General features: G+C 37.8%; 1 protein-coding gene across 15 annotated transcripts in view; it reads right to left on the bottom strand.

The window, feature by feature from the left end:
- Positions 1–18,396, bottom strand: part of PTPRD (protein tyrosine phosphatase receptor type D) — a 2,782,277-nt gene that overhangs the window by 178,483 nt on the left and 2,585,398 nt on the right. For 7 of the 15 annotated variants that reach the window (XM_069090737.1, XM_069090735.1, XM_069090734.1 and 4 more), the window contains 3 exons: positions 7,034–7,621; positions 6,497–6,597; positions 4,988–5,247 (listed from right to left, as the gene is read on the bottom strand). In XM_069090737.1, coding sequence (XP_068946838.1) covers positions 4,988–5,247; positions 6,497–6,597; positions 7,034–7,621 — 949 coding nt within the window. The remainder of the gene's footprint in view (positions 1–4,987; positions 5,248–6,496; positions 6,598–7,033; positions 7,622–18,396) is intronic. The other 8 variants (XM_069090739.1, XM_069090741.1, XM_069090744.1 and 5 more) reach the window with 3 other exon arrangements.

Raw genomic sequence — 18,396 nt, 5'->3', positions numbered from 1 at the left:
GATCATCGGTCTTTGTTCTGTTATTTTTTCCTGAGCTGATATTATCGGTGCACAATAAATCAACCTCAGCTGCTTACTAGGAAAAAAATCCTCAACAATAGATACTTATAAAGTGAAGGTAGAGATGGAAATAGAGTAGAACGAAAAGCATAGTTAAAGGTTTTAGTAAATTTCTCTATAGGATATTACCAGCTTTCAGGTCATGAAGAGAAATGACTGATTTTCAGTAAATAATTAAGACATTTTGCTTTCCTACCTACGTGTCCTGGCTCATGCCATCTTCTTCTCCTGCCTTTCTACCTATCAGAATCCTACTTGTTTTATCAAGAACTAGGGGAAAAAACATCTTCCATTAAGCTTTCCCTCATTGCCCACGATCTCTCCCTCCTCTCAACATCTGTTTTCATCATCTCCTGTGATTTGTCATCTCTAGTCAGATGACTTCCAGATTTATAAACCTAGCCATAGCCTCTCTCGAGCTCCAGTCTTCTATCACCTACTGCCTATTAATTGTTTCAAACTGGACACCCCACAGTTATCATAAACAAAACACATTTAAAACAGAATTCATTATCATCTCCCCCAAACCCATATCTCTTCCAAAGTTCCCTATTTCTATTGAGGACACCATTATCATCCCGGTAATCACCCAATTTTAAAACCACATTGTCATTTTCTATGCCTTCCTCTGCTTCTTGTCACATATACAGTGAGTTGCCAAATGTTGTAGATTATATCTTCATAATATCTCTCACATCTGTTCTTTACTCTCTACTCATATAGCCAGACACTTGGTTTAGGCTCTCATCACATCTTGCCTGGACAATGGCAAGAGATATCTAACAAGAGATAAAGTCTTCCTCCCTTAAGTCTCTCCCACCTCTATTCCATTATTCACACAGATGCCAAATTGGTTCTTCTAACATACAGATGGGACCATAGCAATCCCTGCTTCATAAATCCTAATAGCTTCCAGTCACCTCCAAGATAAAAAAATACTGCTCTGTCTACTACGTAGCACTTAATGTCCTTCAGATTCTATTTTTAGTCAGTCAGCTAATAAATATTTATTAAGCATCTATTATGTGACAAGCACTGTGCTTAGTTTTAGAGATATAAAAAGAGATAAAAGACACAGTCCCTGCCCTCAAGGAGCTAAAAAACCACCATTACCATGTTTTACTCCCCTTCCTATCCTTTATGGCCCAGGCAAACTGGTGTTCTTGCTGGTTCTCACAGTGGACAATATAGGATCACCTCCCTTTCCCTATGTCAGAATACACTCCCTCCTCTACTCCTCTTCTTAGCATCCCTAATTTTCTTCATAGCTTGGCTGGTCTTCCCTATTCTCTCTAGTTGCTAGGGCCTCCTCTCCCAGCCCTTTCCCTAGTAGCTTTTTTGCATATAAGTATAAATGTACCTGTGAGCTTCCCCAATACAAAGTAAACTCCTTGAAATCTTATTTACGATGTTTAATTCCTATCTTTATATTCACAGGCACCCATCTAGAGTCTGGCAGGTACTTAATAAATACTTAATTGATTTACTATTTTCTGTGTCCATTTTATGGTACTTAATACACACGGCTCTATATTATAACTATATGCATTGAAGTCTTATCTGTTGTAAGATTATAAGTATCTAGGGACTCACAGATTTTTTTTAACTCACCAAAGTTCTTCCTGCAGTATTTTGTACACAGTGTATGAAAAGTAATGTAGCACAGGGGACAAGAAGTCCAAAGACCTGTGTCTGACTCCCAGATGCTCACTACACACGTGACTTGGACAAGTCATTGCATCATTGAAAGCCTGGGTTTCCTTTGCTGTGAAATGCTGCTAAGAGTAACTTCCCTGCTAAGCTCACAGGATCAAATGTACATGCCAAATGACATAATATACGTGAAAGTATTTTGAAGATTGACAAATGGTGTCTGATTACTTGAAAATTATTAAACACTATCCTATTATTTGAAAATTATTAAATGTTGTCCTAAATGTGCAGTATTTTTAGGCAAATGAACAAATGAATTCTTACTGAGCTCCCCAGAGGAGTGCAAAAGTTTTACTGAACCAATTCTATCATGTCATACCTCTAAGAATTCCATTTCTCATAAGCAAAAAAGAAGAAAGCCTGAAAACTAAGATAATAGCAAATGTACCATTTCCCCAAAGTACTGCTTCCTGCCTTTTAGCTATGTTCTCCCTGAATGAAAAATGGGTCATTTATGGATTATGTTTTTTTTTACATAGTCTGTAGCAGAGTTTCTTCTGAAAATATAGTCTACACAGTGCCCATTTCTTGTTGTCCTACAAGCTCACATAATTTGCATCTTTACCCTTTTCCCGAGCCCCCATTATGTGCTTGTGAACAATGCCTGTGTCCCTAGGCCATCAAAGTTTTACTTGGGAATGCTCTGGCCTAGACACATGCCTTCTGTAGTATCACCAGAGCTAGCATTTGTTGTAACAAACATAGCATCTGTGAAGATGGTGGAGAAAGTAAGTATTTTAGCCATAGAACCACCCATTACAATAGTACTATAAACCAAATGAGAAAAAACGGGCATCTTTGGGGAGCAATAGGGCCTTACCGCCCTTCTTGCACTAATTCCAATATTGGTGCTGCCCAAGGTAATCTTTCTCGTTCCCCTGGTGATAAACATAAACAGCACACTAATTAGAGGGGGCTCAAGGGGTTTTAGGGAAGGGGAGAATCAGGGTCAGAACAAGCCCTACACTCATATATTTGGAAATAAAATGTTTTATGGGGTTTCCAAGACCACCCATTGGACCTGGCATGGGTTTTATCTATGAGTTTGGAAGTAAGAGAAGAGATATTTGTGCAGGTAGACAAAGTAGCTTTCAATCACCAAAACTGCATTTTTTCTCACACAAAAATTACAGGTAGGCTGCCAGGCAGCTCTCACCTAAATAAGAGCTGGCTCAGGGCCATAACTTTAGCACCAGTTTTGCGGAAAGTGTGAATGATTCTATATGTCTCCAATGAAATATCTGCTTTATTTCCATGATCAGATAGATACTGAATAATGAAGGAGAGAAGATGTTACCTTTCCTAAATAAAGGAAAGGTTTCCTGTCATTCTCTCCTCAAGTCAGTGTCAAAGGAAAGGTTACCTGCAACTATAACAACAGTCAAGATGTAGAAAGTACTTCAAGGTTTACAAAATCCTTTTCAGATGTCAAGTCATTTGAAGCAAGTTACTTCCAGTGATTATCCTCTGGCAAATTAGCTAAGATCTTCAGAAATTAGCAGGACTCTTCTTTGTTTTACCTTTGTTCTAGTACTGTTTCACTCTGATCTTTTCCTGGTCTACTTTTACACAATTTCTCTTCCCTAGCAAGTTGGTAATAGTTTCTGGAGCTGGCTAACATGTTGCTAAAAAGAATGCTTTCTTTTCCCTCTTAACTTGTCTGCTGCCATAGCTATTTTCAGGACTAGAAGCAGAGAAGAAGGGAAGAGCAGGTCATTTTCTTTCCTCTCTTTTACTATCAGTCTTTTTTCTGTTCACTCCCTCCCCTCTCTCCAATTCCACACAAAACAAGCAAAAACCAATGACAAATAAGTGAAGTAAAGGCGAAAAATAAAGGCAAGTAGGGAAGAAGACAACAAAAGAGGAATTATGGACTTATTCATTCACTCATTCAGAAGGAGCAGAAGGAAATGTAAACCCATCAGGAAACTGGAATGGCTTTTCCTTTCACTCTGTGGACCTTCGTCAAGTCATGGATCTCTTGCACATTAGCTGATTCTTCTTCAGTTTAATCAAATGAATTATTGAGATTTCCCCTCTCTTTTTCTATGCAAGCTACCTACTAAGTCATCTTTTCGGGAGAGGGGAGGGAGAGTCTTCCCTGTTTTCCAATATTCAGGGAGAGGAATATAACTAAGCAAAAACTACAATGAAAAATGCTCCACTTCAGAAAAGTCAAATTGTGCTCTTAATCATATTTAATGTAACACTTATGTGCTTCTTCCCTGGACTCTGCTTCTAATCAGTCTTATTGAGAGTGTGACAGAGCCCAAAGGTTCTCAAAGGCTGTGCCATTGGAATTTCAGGCTCTGGCAGGAAGGCTCTGACTGCAATTTAGTCCTGGATTAGCCCCAATTTTTACTATTCATCATAATTTGGCCTTTATGCTTAAATGCAGTAAAAAAAAATGTTGCTGACATGTTGAAATTTTCAAGTACCTAAAAAGGTAAGGAGATAATAAAAATTGTTGGCCATAACAAAATTATCAATACTTTAATATTTTGGTGAATTTATTTTTTTAAGGGTAGTGTGATGGCACAGTGGATGAAGTCTCAGGTCTAGAATCTGGAGGACTCGTCTTCCTGAGTTCAAATCTGGCCTCAGACACTTGCTAGATGTGTGACCCTGGCTAAGTCACTTAACCTTGTTTGCCTCAGTTTCCTCATCTATAAAACGAGCAGAAGAAGGAAATGGCAAACCACTCCAGTATCTTTGCAAAGAAAACCCAAGGGCAGAGTGGAGGGGGGCACCATAAAGAGTCGGGCATAACTGATTAAATGACTGGATGATATCTATTTTATAAGATCTACAATTATATACCATTGGTAAGCCTGAATTTAAATTTATCAAAGATTTTATCTTATAAACAATTTTTAAAAAATTCTCAGTAAGGGATTTGTTGTACTGTATCTAAAACGAACAAATCAAATATATTCCTACATCCTGTATGAGATTCAGTAACTGTCAAAATCACCATTTCTTTTTGTCTAAGGAACCTGACTTTCCATGATGGCTCACAGATTTATCTGGACTGTAAGATTTGGCCTAAATGCACATGGACAGGACAGTTGTGACAAGAGCAAAAATTCCATTATTTCCCCCATACGATGATATCTCATCACTATTACATATTGATTTCAAGAAGCCTTCTGTTATTTTTCTCTCATACTGCTACTCCCCCCACCATTTGACCCTAGTTCCTTAACAAACTTACTTTATGTTCTCATTTGCTGGTACTTCTGGCAGTTGCACCGTTATCATCCCATCCAAGTTGGTTTTCCCAATGAAGGCAGGCTTGGTACGCAGGACATCTGGAGCTGTCTTTGCTGTCACCCTGTGCTGAAGACCACCAGCACTATTCCCTCGATTTGTCAGGACAAATGAATAGGATTTCTCAGGCTTTAGGTTGACAATTAGTTTCTGCGTGGCCCGGCCATCTACCTCAACTACCATTTTCCCATCATCATAAAGGATCTAAACAGAAACATTCATTCAACAATGTTTGATTAACAGAGACACAAAGTGGGCTATCTATAATGTTATGTTGTTTATCTATGAGGAATAAGTTTCATGAAGGCCAAAATATGTTTTATTTCAACTTTGAATCTCCTCCTAAAACTAGCAAAGTGCTTTCACAACACAGTAGTTTGCTGAATGGAATTGGTGATAATATAAATTAACCCAACAGGATCGCATCAGCATTCTGAGCTCTGTAGAATTAAGAACAAAAAGGGGTCCATTATCTTTTTATAAGGTTCTTTTTCTTTCTGTATAACTTTTTCCCCTAAAGACAGAAACATATGATAGAATGAATATGGAGGTTTCTTGTTGTTAATGGAACAGACACTCAATTGAGATTTTCAATGTATTACACCAAGATTTTTCTAAAAGTTTCCATTCTTTTTCATCTTAAAGACTTAAAAGAACTCCCTAGGGTATAGTGAAAAGCAGATATTAAGTTGAAGAACCTGACTTTGAATCTGGGCTCTATCATTTTCTCCCTGTATAGAGATATGTCACTTAAATTTTCTAGGCTTTAATTTACCAATCTGTAATATGAGGTTTACAGTAGGTGTTTTTTAGGGTCCTTTTTAGCTCAAAGTCCTATGATGTTAGAAAGTTACAGAAACATGGACAGTGAGAGCTTCAAGAGATCACTGGGGTTTCCTAGCCCTAGCCTAGCCCCTGTGTTACACAACAGTTCTTTTTGCTGAATTTTACCAGTGGGAGTCAAGAAGAAATTAAAGGAATGGAGAGGAAAATCTGGTAAAATAGTGAATCCAACTACTCTACCCCAAGCTAAATACATTAAAGATAAGCAGAATGCAAGGAAATATATTTTTCTGAAGAAGGGTCAAAAGTTCTGATTTAGGTTAGGAAAGTTCAAGTTTGATGTATTAAAAGAAGATTAATTTGTTTTTCACTCCCTGTTGTGGTTAAAACCTAGCAGCCCAAAGTAATAAGTGATTGCTGAGTTTATGTCTTGCACTATCTGTAATGTTGGCTTTTTTATTTGGAATGCTGCCCTTCTAGGTTTGCACCTAGGGTGCAAGTCCATAACACCAAAGGGCAAACACTAAGACCATGTTCAGTGCCACTGGTTCTCATGTCACTTAAATGCAGCAGAAGCAAAAGATCCCCCATGCTCAGCAAATAACTGAACTCGATGATCTATCACCCGCAATTTTATCCATGATGATTTACAAATGAGAAAACAGCTTACTTTGAAAGGCATGGCAGAGTTATAATTCTCTGGAATCTCCCAAGACAGCAATACTGACGTCTTCATTACTGCTTTGACATGAAAATTTTTTGCAAACACTGCTGGAAAAGGAAAAACAATGTATTCAAACTATTTCTAAAAACTCACTACCTATCCCTTTTCCGCCACTAACCAAAGAGAATAAACTACTTGCTTCCTACTTGATCCATGGGAGCAGTGTCGGAGTCCTACCTTTTTAAGGCATTCACTTTAATACCCCATTCTTACAAAGGTAGTTCCTTTCATACCAATTCATTTAACTATGTTGTGCTTTCCTTACCTGAAGATAATGTGCGGCTGTCAGCCAGACTTGCTTGGCATGGAATAACTGAAATCTACAGCATCCGAAACATATTAAGATTTACATACGTTACCTTGTGCTCTTGCTGAACCTATTAATATGAATGGGCCGATCAGTTTTATTTACAGCTTCAAAACACTGATATCCCAAGACCGACATTCCTTTCAAGGAGAAGGCCATAAGCAGACAAATCCTACCTTGATCCACAGGCAGTGTCCTGAACTGGACACTTGGACTATACGGACCGGGCCCTTTGCTTGTGTGAGCACGTACTTTTACATCATATGTGGTATCTGGTTTTAGGCCAGTAAGTGTCATAGTGGTATCAGCAGGAACAATGAGCTGCTCCACCGGGTGGTGGGGGATGTTGATATCCCTGTACAGAAGGGTGTACTTGGTGATAATGCCATTTCTCTCTGCTAAGACGGGTGGTTGCCAGGATAACTGGACTGATGTTGAGGTGGTGCCTTCTGAGTGGAGGTTCTGGGGGAATCCATTGGGTACTTCTTCAGGAACAGAAATCTCCTTGACCATCTCCTCTCCAAAGCCCACTTTATTTTTAGCGGAAAGCCTAAAGATGTAAGATGCTCCTTTATGGATATCCATAGCAGTAAAGTGATCTTCTTTCTCTGAGAATTCAAGGGTTGTGAGCAACTCCATGTCCTTTCGGCCAAATTTTAGACGGTAGCCCTGAAGGGGACCAAATGTGTCAACTGGAGGATGCCACTGGATGAGTGCAGTGTTCATCTGGGTGTGACTGATCACCAGCCGGGGTTTCCCTGGAACTGTAGCACAACATAATATCATCATGGAGGGTTAGGTTATGAAAGTCAAAACATACATTCTAACATTTGAATTTTTTTCCCCCAGAGAAGCTATATTACCTAAATCTACATGTCAGCAATCATGTCATATGCCTCCACTTAAGCCTCCCAAAATTAGAAGTTTCTCTCAAAATTATCTCCTCCAATAGCTTCCTTTTACAGACCAGGAAACCTGGCATTCAGAAAGGAGGGTTTCCCTAATGCTGCACCAAGGGTAAGAAACTGAGCTGGCAAGGAATTGAATGTGGGTCTTCTAATTTCTCTCTGCTATCTAACATGACAACTCAGTTCGAGCAGTTATATCTTAGTGTTAACCACTTTCAAATTCTGGGGAGAAAAAATAGTGCAATGTACAGAAGGCTAAAGAAATGAATCCAATTCAAGATGAAGAACAAAATCTGAGAAACGGAAGGGTCCTTCAAAGTCATCTGGTCTAACCTTGACCTAAATAGGAATCTCTCCTGCATTTTCCCTGAGAAAATGGGCATTCACCTTCCACTTGAATGCCTCTTGAAAGGTCTACTTTAAAGACCCCTCGGAAGCAAACAGGTCATGGAAGATAACCAACAAGTCACTCTGCAGAATGAGTTCTATCAAACCAGTCTAATTTCCTAGAAGAGAATGACCAGGGGGAAGTAACAAACCATTTCTGTTTTGATGTTAGCAAAGCTTTTGATTCTGCCCTTTATGATGTAATCATCAATAGTTCTGTACTTCAGAGACCTATAATTTCATTGGTGAGGATGAAGCCACCAAGGTAGAACTAAAATAAAAAATCATCACCAGCCTCTGAGTGATGATCTTTTCAAAATTAAATAGGCAATTAGCTTCAGGTAAGTCAGCTTCAGAATATGGCACAATTATTCTCAATAGTGATCCAACGATTAAGGATATTATTTCAGTTTTCTTATAAAATCCAGTAATGTAAAAGATTTCTTGAAAATGATCGTACTCAAGTTATGATGTTAAATTTATTTCTTGTAAGAGATCCATTGGAAAGTGCACTGGGTTTGAAACTGGGGGGATCCTGCCTCAGTCCCTTAATTAGCTGTGAAACCTTAAGCCATTCTCTGGGGCTTAACTTTCTCCTCTATGAAATGAGGTGATTAAACTAGATGGTTTTGAAATTTCCCTTCAGCTCAAACCACTGAAACAACATTTTTACTACACAGAGTTCATAGTTCTCAACTAGTGAGAAACAAAGTAGATTTCACTGTTTATCAAACCATATTCTCTTTTTAGGCATTTTGACCTATAGGCTCCATGGGCCATACAAATATATCAGTATTTCATTCCTACGAAGAAGTAGGGAGTCTTGTGCCATGTGGATTTCACATACAAGCACCACATGGGTCAAGAAGATCTGTCTGTGAAGAAATAGAGTGAGTGGGCATATAGATGTGTAATGGTTCCTTCCTCCAGCACTACAGTATAATGGGAAGACAAGAGACCAAAGTGCTTGTCTTTGTGCTGCCATAAACTACAAGAAAGGTTAAACTTAAGAGAGGTTAAAAAATTGCCCACAGTCACAGAGGTATTAAAACAGCAAGGTGAATAGAAAGTAGCATTTTCCCCCTCTATATCAAGAAAAGGTAGCCTATGATTCTACAAAATGGGGTTGACAAGATAATTGAGGTGAAAACGAAATTACTCAAAGGAGAAAATGAATGATAAGAAACAATGGGGGTAAATATTAAAGTTAGCAAAACAGGAATGTTATGTGATTTCACTCTTCCATTCCAAATAATCAGATTGAAACCTTACATGGTCTTGGACAAATAGTCTGACACTGAATTCTAGATCCAACATTTACTAGCTGTGCAACCATGAATAAATCATGTTGTCTCAATTAACCTCAGTTTCAATGTCTCTAAAATGGGTCAAGGAGACTTTTCAATAAAAGCTTCTTGGGGTTTTCATAAAGAAAGCCTGCATAAACATAACCTTAAACAACTTACATCAGCCTTACTGAAAAGGGGGTCCATATTTTGATTTTCTGGTACCTTTTCTCTTTCTTATTCTAGCTAGACAATGAAATAATGAGGCAGGTTATTCTGAACCTTGGGAGCTATAATTCTGATTTCTTTCAGTTTTAGAATGACAATCAGGATATATTTCACCATTTGATTTTTATAGACAATAGTTCCAACATGAATTACCTACAAAATAGATATGCCTTAAAAGTTATTCATTTCCAATTAAAAAATTAAATTGCAAAATGACTGTACTTCAAAAGTCATTTCTGCCTCTTGAGTGAGTATGGAATGGGCATGAGTAGTCTCTCAGCATTAGGTAGATGTAAAATGAAGAAGAATTCAACTGTTTATCTTAGGATTGTTTTTCATTGTACTATATAGCAGAAATGTAAAAAAATAATAATATGGTGAACACTCCTAGTGCTGCTGAACCAGATTAAAATGTATTTGGGAATAAATTAAATAAAAATTTAAAAATATAACAGGACATAGGTAATGTTAATATATGGTTTTCTAAGTCAACATGTGGCTTTCAAGGATCCTCATGCATAGTTTAGTGGTACTGTTTCTATTTGAGTTTTACACTGATATAATACAGGATCACAGACTTGGAACTGAAAGGGACTCTAGAGGTCTCCTTTTATAGGTAAGAATACAAAGATCCAGAAAGGGTTAAGTGACTTTGCCCAAGGTCAGACAGGTATTACATAGCAGAGGCTGGGGTCTAAGCCTAGGTCAGCTAACTCCAAATATGGTAGGCTTCCCACTGTGACATTCTGAACTGAACCCAATCAAAGCATAAGCAAGAGGAGAGAAAGATAACTCCTCAAAGAGTCTAAGGAGAAAACTTCTGCAAGCTGTCACCAAGTTATTTACATGACACATTACTTTTATGCATATGACAGCTCTCACATTTGAGATCATTTTCATTTTTTAAAAATTGATTGGTAGTCCCTAGAAAGAAGGTAAGAATTACTGCCAGTTTTCTAGGAGTAAAGAATGGTCTCAGGGTCTTTCTATGAACTCACATTTAAAAATATACAGCCAAAGTCACATAGATAGCCAAGAATTTTATTATCTGTGTGAGTGCAAAGATCTCAGTTGGGTTATGTTGTGTGGTAAGACTTAACCTCTTGCATATAGAACCGTATTTACTCCCAGATAAGTAAAGCCAATGAGCAGTAGCTAAGTTGTGCAATGGATAGAGCACTGGGCTTGGAATCAAGACTCATTTTTCTGAGTTAAAACCTGGCCTCACACTCTTATTAATTGTGTAATCTTGGGTGAGTCACTTAACCTTGTGTTTACCTCAGTTCCTGTTCTGTAAAATGACCTGGAGAGGAAATAGCAAACCACTCCAGTATTTTGCCAAGAAACCCCCCAAAAGGGTGATGAAGAGTCAGACACAACTGAACACGAACAACAATGGAAAAACCAATGATATAGTAATCAAGTTTCCCTCTCTCTCTTTTTTTTTAACACTTCAGAACCTCAGTTTCCTTATCTGTAAAATCAAGTACACTGTATGATTTTTAATGTCTAACTCCTATTCATTGTATTACAATAGCATATCAGTAATCTGGCTTCAGCCTACTCTTCCAGCTGAATTTTCCACTATTCCTCTTCATGCATTCAACTTTCTAAGCACACTGGACCAAAGAAACTGTTACCTAATCTCATCCCGTCCTCCCCTGAGTATATATCCATGCAGGCCATCATTCCTCGAATGCATTGACTTCTTATATTTATTTGCTGAAGCCCTTCTCCTCTTTCAAAATTCAGCTCCAAAGGTACCTCCTCCTTGAAGCTTCCCTGTGTACCATTCCCCATCCCAACCCCTAGCTGAAAATACTCTCAATACTTCCTCTGCTTTTTCTTCCTTGTATCACTTTTATTTGTTTCCTTGAATCACCAATTTCCTCCGTTAGATAGCAAAACTCTCAAGTGTAAGGGCTGGGACATTTTTGATCTTTGTAATCTCACTGCCTAACATAATGACCACTACTGCATAAGTATAATTTTTTAGCAACTAAATGGCTAAAAACAAACCAGATAAGAACAAGATAATTAAAAGTAAGCTCAGTCCAAGGCACATTTGTCGGAATTCACTACAAACATTAGATAAGACTAATAATACTTTGCATTAAATTTTGAATGCCGTCACTGAATTGAATTGAGCACCTAGCATAGTGTCTGCACCAGAGGTGGTGTTTACTAAATGATGATTGACTGATCAAATTTATAGCAATAATTTAATCTGCTAAAACAACAACCACCACAACCTAAATTATCATAAACTGAGAAATCCCCAATTCAGGTAACATTACTTGCAGCACATACATGGTCTCTTAAAAGCCAACTTGCATGCTGGATATATGGTTTTCATCCCCAGGAAGGTGTTAGCAGCCTCCTGAGGCCCATGCTAATGTTAAGAATATAGGCTAAGGTAAGATTAAGAAGGAGATTTTCATGGCAGGCTTTTGGTTTTGCCTGTTTTGAGTGTTGGACTTACGGAGAACATTCTGAAGATTTGCAGAGTCCTTGTTTTGGAGTTAGTGAATGTATATTTTATGTATTGTGTTTATATAAATCATAGAGAAAGGTAACACGGTGGTAGAGAGGCAGTCCTGGAGTAAGAAAGATCTGGGGTCAACTCCTTCTGACACATGCTTCCTGTATGACCCGAGAAAAGACCCTTAATCTTTCAGTGCCTCTAGATGACTAGAATAATTTTTGCTATTGTTGTGGTGTTCTTTCAGTAGTGTCAACTCTCCATGACCTTGTTTGGAGTTTTCTTGGCAAAGATACTAGACTGGTTTGCCATTTCCTTCTCTAGATCATTTTACAGATGAAGTAAGGCAAACAGGGTTAAGTGACTTGCCCAGGGTCATACAGCTAGGAAGTATCTGAGACACTATTTGAACTCAGGTTCTTCTGACTCCTGGACAAGTGTTCTATATATTAAACCACCTAATTGTCTTCAGAATAATACTAGTTAGCATTTTTTTTGGTGCTTTAAGATTTGAAAAGTGCTTTGCACATATTTTATTTATATATGTTTATATAAAATACATGTATTATGCACATAAATATATATCACATATTGCAAATACATGGCATACAAAAAATCTGATTTTAATAATAGAAAAGGTGCCAATCTGCATTGGTAGAGGGAATCTCCTCACTGGGAATTAAATTATAGATCTACTCCATCTGCATTTTTCAAAGATATGCTAAGTCTCTAAAATATTTAAATTAAATGTCACAGCAACAATTCTAGCATTCTTCATTTTGTTATTATCGTTGGCTTGATAAAACAAGTTTAATTCAATTCCCTGAGAGACTAAGTAGACAGAAGTTTTAAAGTCTGGTAAGGTTATGCCAGACTGTTTCAAGGAAGATATTTACCCACTGATATGTGGTAGACATGGTGGTAGACCAAGTCCATGGAAATAACTTAAGATTTATTATCTTGCTTTATTTATCATATAAAGTAATAGTGAACTAGGTTCACGTTGACATTCTGGATACCTAATGATAACTGGGTTAGTAGTTACTATCAATTCATGGAATTATAATGGTTCCTATACTCTCTGAGTGGCTGAGACATGTATTTCTGTCCATGACAAAAAAAAGTTCATTTAATAGTGGATAGCAATGAATATTAAACTAATTTATCTTATTCCTTTGATAGAAGTATTCAAACTGACATGGTCAATTATCATCAGAGAAGTTCTCCCATAATAAGTAAGGATACAGCAGTAATTATTAGAAGCATTTCAACCATATACACACTGCTCAAATAGCTGCATTCCAGGCAAATTTAACAGACTAAAACTTCATGATAGGCTTTAATAGAGACAGAAGTCACATACGTGCTACCGAAAATGCTGACACCAGCAGCCAAAGAATAAAAGACTCATCACATGCCCTCACTGTTTAGAAACTTGTGGCATTAGTCATTGTAACAAAAACTCATCTACATGAATCAGCCAATAATATCTAAACCACAGAAGAAAAACTCAAGTCAGTGGTACATAGAGATGATGGTAACCAAGTATATTATTTCCAGCCAAATGACACCCAAGGAGAATAATTTAGGTCATCCTCTCTTTGGCCATAGTGGCAATTTTGCTTTTACAATGGAAAAAAAAATACTGGACAAGAAGACCTATGGGGATCCAGAACATTTAAGTTCTGGATCTTCAGCTAACCATACGTGCCATTTAAGGAAAATTATTTTCTCTGAGTACTCTATACTTTCCTTATCTATTAGAGGAGTGAGATAAGATGACAATAATAAAAATAAAAGCTAGCATCTACAGCACTCTAAGGTTTGGAAAGCACTTTGCAAATCTTATTTTATTCTCACAACAACCTGGGGAAGTAGGAGGAGCTATTATTACCTGTATTTTATGAGGAAATTGAGGCAGACTAAAGTTAAGTGACTTATTCTGAGTCCCATAGTTACTGAGTGTCTGAGGCTGGATTTGGATTCTAGACTTGGGGCTCTAAACACTACACCACCTACCTACCTACCATTGGTAATGGTATTGGCAATGGCAAAATATTCTCTTTCGACACTGGAACCAAATCAAAGTTTCTATGAAATTACAGAAATAATCATGATAATGATAGCTCTTATTTTACATAGCATGTTAAGGTTTGGAAAGTACTTTACATATAGAAGCCTGAACTTTAAAGACTCCCGTGGGATTGAGGCTTTTTTGTAAATGTTTGTCCAAGGGCATGACTAATTTGTAGTGAAATTCTAATGAGGACTGACAACTAAGTACCCTGGATTGAGATTTCTTTTCTCTTCCCCATGCCCCAAGAGACTGTATAATAATTCTTCAATGAATCAGTAGAGTATGTTACTAGTTAACTGTTCAGTTAAATTCTGAAAAAGAATTAATCTGTGTCTTGCAATTAATGAGCTTCATTCAGTATTGACATTGTTGTTGACTTTGACTTTTTAGTAATAAAAATAATGACATTAATTGGGGGAGGTTAAGTGATTTGCCCAAGATCACCCAGCTAGGTCTAGAATTCTTCATGCTGTCTTTGTCCAATTTTGTTAGCGGCTAAACCAATATTAGAACCAGAGCCTCATGACTTCTTCCCAAGTGATCATTTCAATCTAACAAACATTTCTTAAACACACACTACTGTGCTGGGTTCTGGGAATAAAAAGTGAACTATTATAGAGACCATGTCATCATAGAGTTTACAATCCAACCTAGGGGAAATGATGTACATAAGTCATTGAGAGGAGGGAGAATGAAATGACTTATGCAAAGGACAATGAGAAATTTATGTGGAGGGAGAGATCACATTCACTACTGGAAAGGTGGTCATGGAAAACCTTGCAGAGGTTGTGTCACCTGAATTGGTCCCTGAAATAAGGGTGGCATTGCAACAGACAGAAGTAGGGGGGAGATTCAAGGAATGGATAGAAGCATAAGTAAAGAAATAAAAACAGGAAAGAGACTGGATAATAATGGGGCATAAAGAATCATTCCATTTACTTGAAATGTGGAATAAAATTTAGGTACACTTTACAACCTTCTAAATGCTACATGAATATTTTGCTATTATCACCATCGTCATCAGTGACAACATTGCCATCATCATGTGAAGAAGTATAGAATAATGTCTGGAAAGGTAAATTGGAACCAAATTATGTAGGGTCTCAAGTCCCACAATCCAGAGATTTCATACCAATTCTGCAGGAGGGATATACTCAGACGAGTACATTAGGAAGATTATTTGGGGAGTGGTGCAAAGCTTGTTCACACCCATCATGCTTCTTTCCCCTGCCCAATATAATGTTCACCTTCAGTTCTAGGGAGGTAGAAATATTCCAGGAGTTGTTTTGAAACATATTAGGAACAAGGAACCCCAAAGAAGATCAGAAATAAGTCGTCATTGAAGATTACATGACAAGAGAGAAAAGAGAGTCTAATCATGCAGCTAGATTAAGGAATGATAGGTGGGCATCTGGAACCCTCCACTTGCAACCACTTGGTGTTACAAGAAAGTGAGCAAGGCCTCACACATGCTGAGTGGATATTCTAAAATATCAAGGGGACATGGAAAAAGCATCACACAGAATGGCAAGCTATGAATGGATGACAATTTTCATTACTACACACAATGTATATGTTCACACACATATATGCACATGTAGATGTCACATATATTTGCATATGTGTGTGTATATCCACATATGCATACATATGTATATGTACATGTAGGTATATTTGTTCATATTATACCATTTAAAATATGTTGATTAATTTAAAAAAAGCTCTTCTAGTTTGTTTTTTCTTCTTTAAAATATTCTTTGTTAAAAGGGCTGGCTCTCTGGCAGGGGTTTGGATGAAGGATGCAGGGAGAAACTGAGGCAATGTTAAAACAAAAGGAATCAAAATTTTATCTAAAAAAAGAAATGTGCATGTATTGTGGTACAGAAAAAATGTATGTGTTATTACTAAGGCTTTCTATTTTTTCCCTAGGATGGGAGGGTGGTGAGACTAAAGCAATGGGCTGGTAATAAGAAGGAGCTGGTTCTGACCCACTGATTCTTACCCACTAGGCTGGGGGTGTTATGTTCTGCCTCCACTGCCAGCTCTGTTACTGCCATTCCCCTCCCTAATAGGTGCTTCAGTCACAGCCAAGAACACGGGACAGAAAGTGAATTGGAAACACTAACAGGCACCACTGAAAAACATGGGAGGGGTTCCAGTGGTGTGAGAGCTGCCAGAACAGGGCCCAAAGTCTTTGCAGGTTCACGTGGGGGAAGTGAAAAGAGGCAGAAATATGTGGCTTTAAGATTTTCTACAAGTTAAAGGAGTTTTAAGCCTTTTTTAAAATGAAGAAGAGAGAGGCAGAAAAAGAACAGAAATGGGTAAGAAAGGGAGAAGGGTAACATAAGGTCCACTTATTAATTTCTTTCTCCCAAAATAGGGTTTCTTTATTTTACTTGGCACACTTTTGGGGGGTAGGGCAATTAGGGTTAAGTGACTTGCCCAAGGTCACATGGCTAGTTTTTGTGTTAAGTGCCCGAGGCTGGATCCGAACCCAGGTCCTCCTGACTCCAGGGCTGGTGCTCTATTCACTGTGCCACCTAGCTGCCCCACCACATCAGATTATCATGTTGTTTCACCATCTGTGAGGGAATTCCATGAGTCCATCAGTGGCTTGGCAAGGCAAGGCAGTCCTTGCTTTTGAAGTGGTTCTAATTAAAGACTGATTTTTATTCCCCTGGCTTGAGGAGTGGGACCATCTTAAGAAAACAAGAGAGTAGGTTATTGAATTGAAAGCTCTCTCTGTTTTCACACTTCAGCCACTGTAGATTAAAAGCTGGAAACATTCTTCTTCTGAAGTTCTGAATGAATTTCTACCCATTAAAGATATTACAAAGTCCTAAAAAAAATTGCTATATAATGAATGAATATCGAAACACCAAAGGAGCCACACTGAAATTAGATGATGCAAGAAAATCACTTGGGTTATTTCTCTAACATGTGCTGTTGATGTAGTAAATCCTTTAGCTTTGCCCTATTTACATGAACTGCATCTTATTGATATGCCAGAGCATAAGTGTTCCTTTGTACCAAAGTTCAGTCTTAAGTGAATTATTAGGATAAGATTATAAACTCAAGGAAATAAAGATTTATGCTGGAACTATGGTTGTTACTTTTGCATTTGTGAATTCTATTGTCCAGGTCGGACCTGGGTCATTTGTTCTCAGCTACTGTCTAGCTCCTCAATCAGCAAGCCAACAAGCACCTAGTGTGTGCAGAGCACTCAATTTAGGCACAAAGGGAAGGATAAAATAAAATTGAAGCAGCTTTCTAAGACCTATTATATAACCCTTAGGTTATAGACCTGTAATCTTGACCATTCATTACTACAATTTATCTTTTCCTTTTATCTTCACCCACAGGTAAGTCCCCAAAAGGCTGCATTTAAAATTATTTTTTTCCTTTATCTAAATGAATCGATATGTTAAGTGCATAACTTGGATTTGTATCTAAAGACACCTACAGTACAACCTTTTGCAACCTCTAGTGTCATCCTATTTGGTATCTGTTGGATAATTTTGATTTGTCTGTTACATTGGCTTGTGTTTTCTCTTTGTTCACAATGTGGGAACTCGATACAGAACGCACAGAATGCTTGTGTGCACAGGTGATCTCTATACCTATGTATAGTGAGTACCTGCCCTTTCCTACAGATGATACCAATATAGCATAGTGTTTTTATTCTCCTTTCTACTGCTGATTTTTTGGGCAATTCCAGGCCTCTTACTATTACTATTAAGTGGTAGCCAGGGGATTAGGGGTGGGAGGAAGAAGATAAAACATAAATGAGTCAATTAAGCTTCAGGTCAACAGATCCACTTAAAGGATTGTTGGAGGTCGTGGGAGAGCTGAAATTATTAAAATAGCCTTGCCAGAAGGATTATTATACTATAAAACAGAGGGTAAACATGGCACAATGGAAAAAATGTTGGAATTGGAGTCAGGAAAGGTTAAATTCAAATCTTACCTTAGATACTAACTACCTGTATGATACTAAGCAAGTCACCTGCACTCCCTTGGCCTCAGTTCCTCCTCTGTAACATGAAGGGGTTGGTACAGATGGCCTCTGAGGTCCCTTGCAGCTCTAAAGCTAGGATACATTTGAATTCTGCATACTACTCCCCTTGTCCCAATGAACATGGGTTATCAAAAGCTTACCATGACCCAGAAG

The sequence above is a fragment of the Petaurus breviceps genome, unplaced genomic scaffold (assembly GCF_028583685.1).
Source record: "Petaurus breviceps papuanus isolate PSGF00001 unplaced genomic scaffold, PetGlider_PUasm1.0 187, whole genome shotgun sequence".
Taxonomy (NCBI): domain Eukaryota; kingdom Metazoa; phylum Chordata; class Mammalia; order Diprotodontia; family Petauridae; genus Petaurus; species Petaurus breviceps.
The sequence above is the reverse complement of the archived record's forward strand: the minus strand, read 5'-3'. Positions and strand labels throughout refer to the sequence as shown.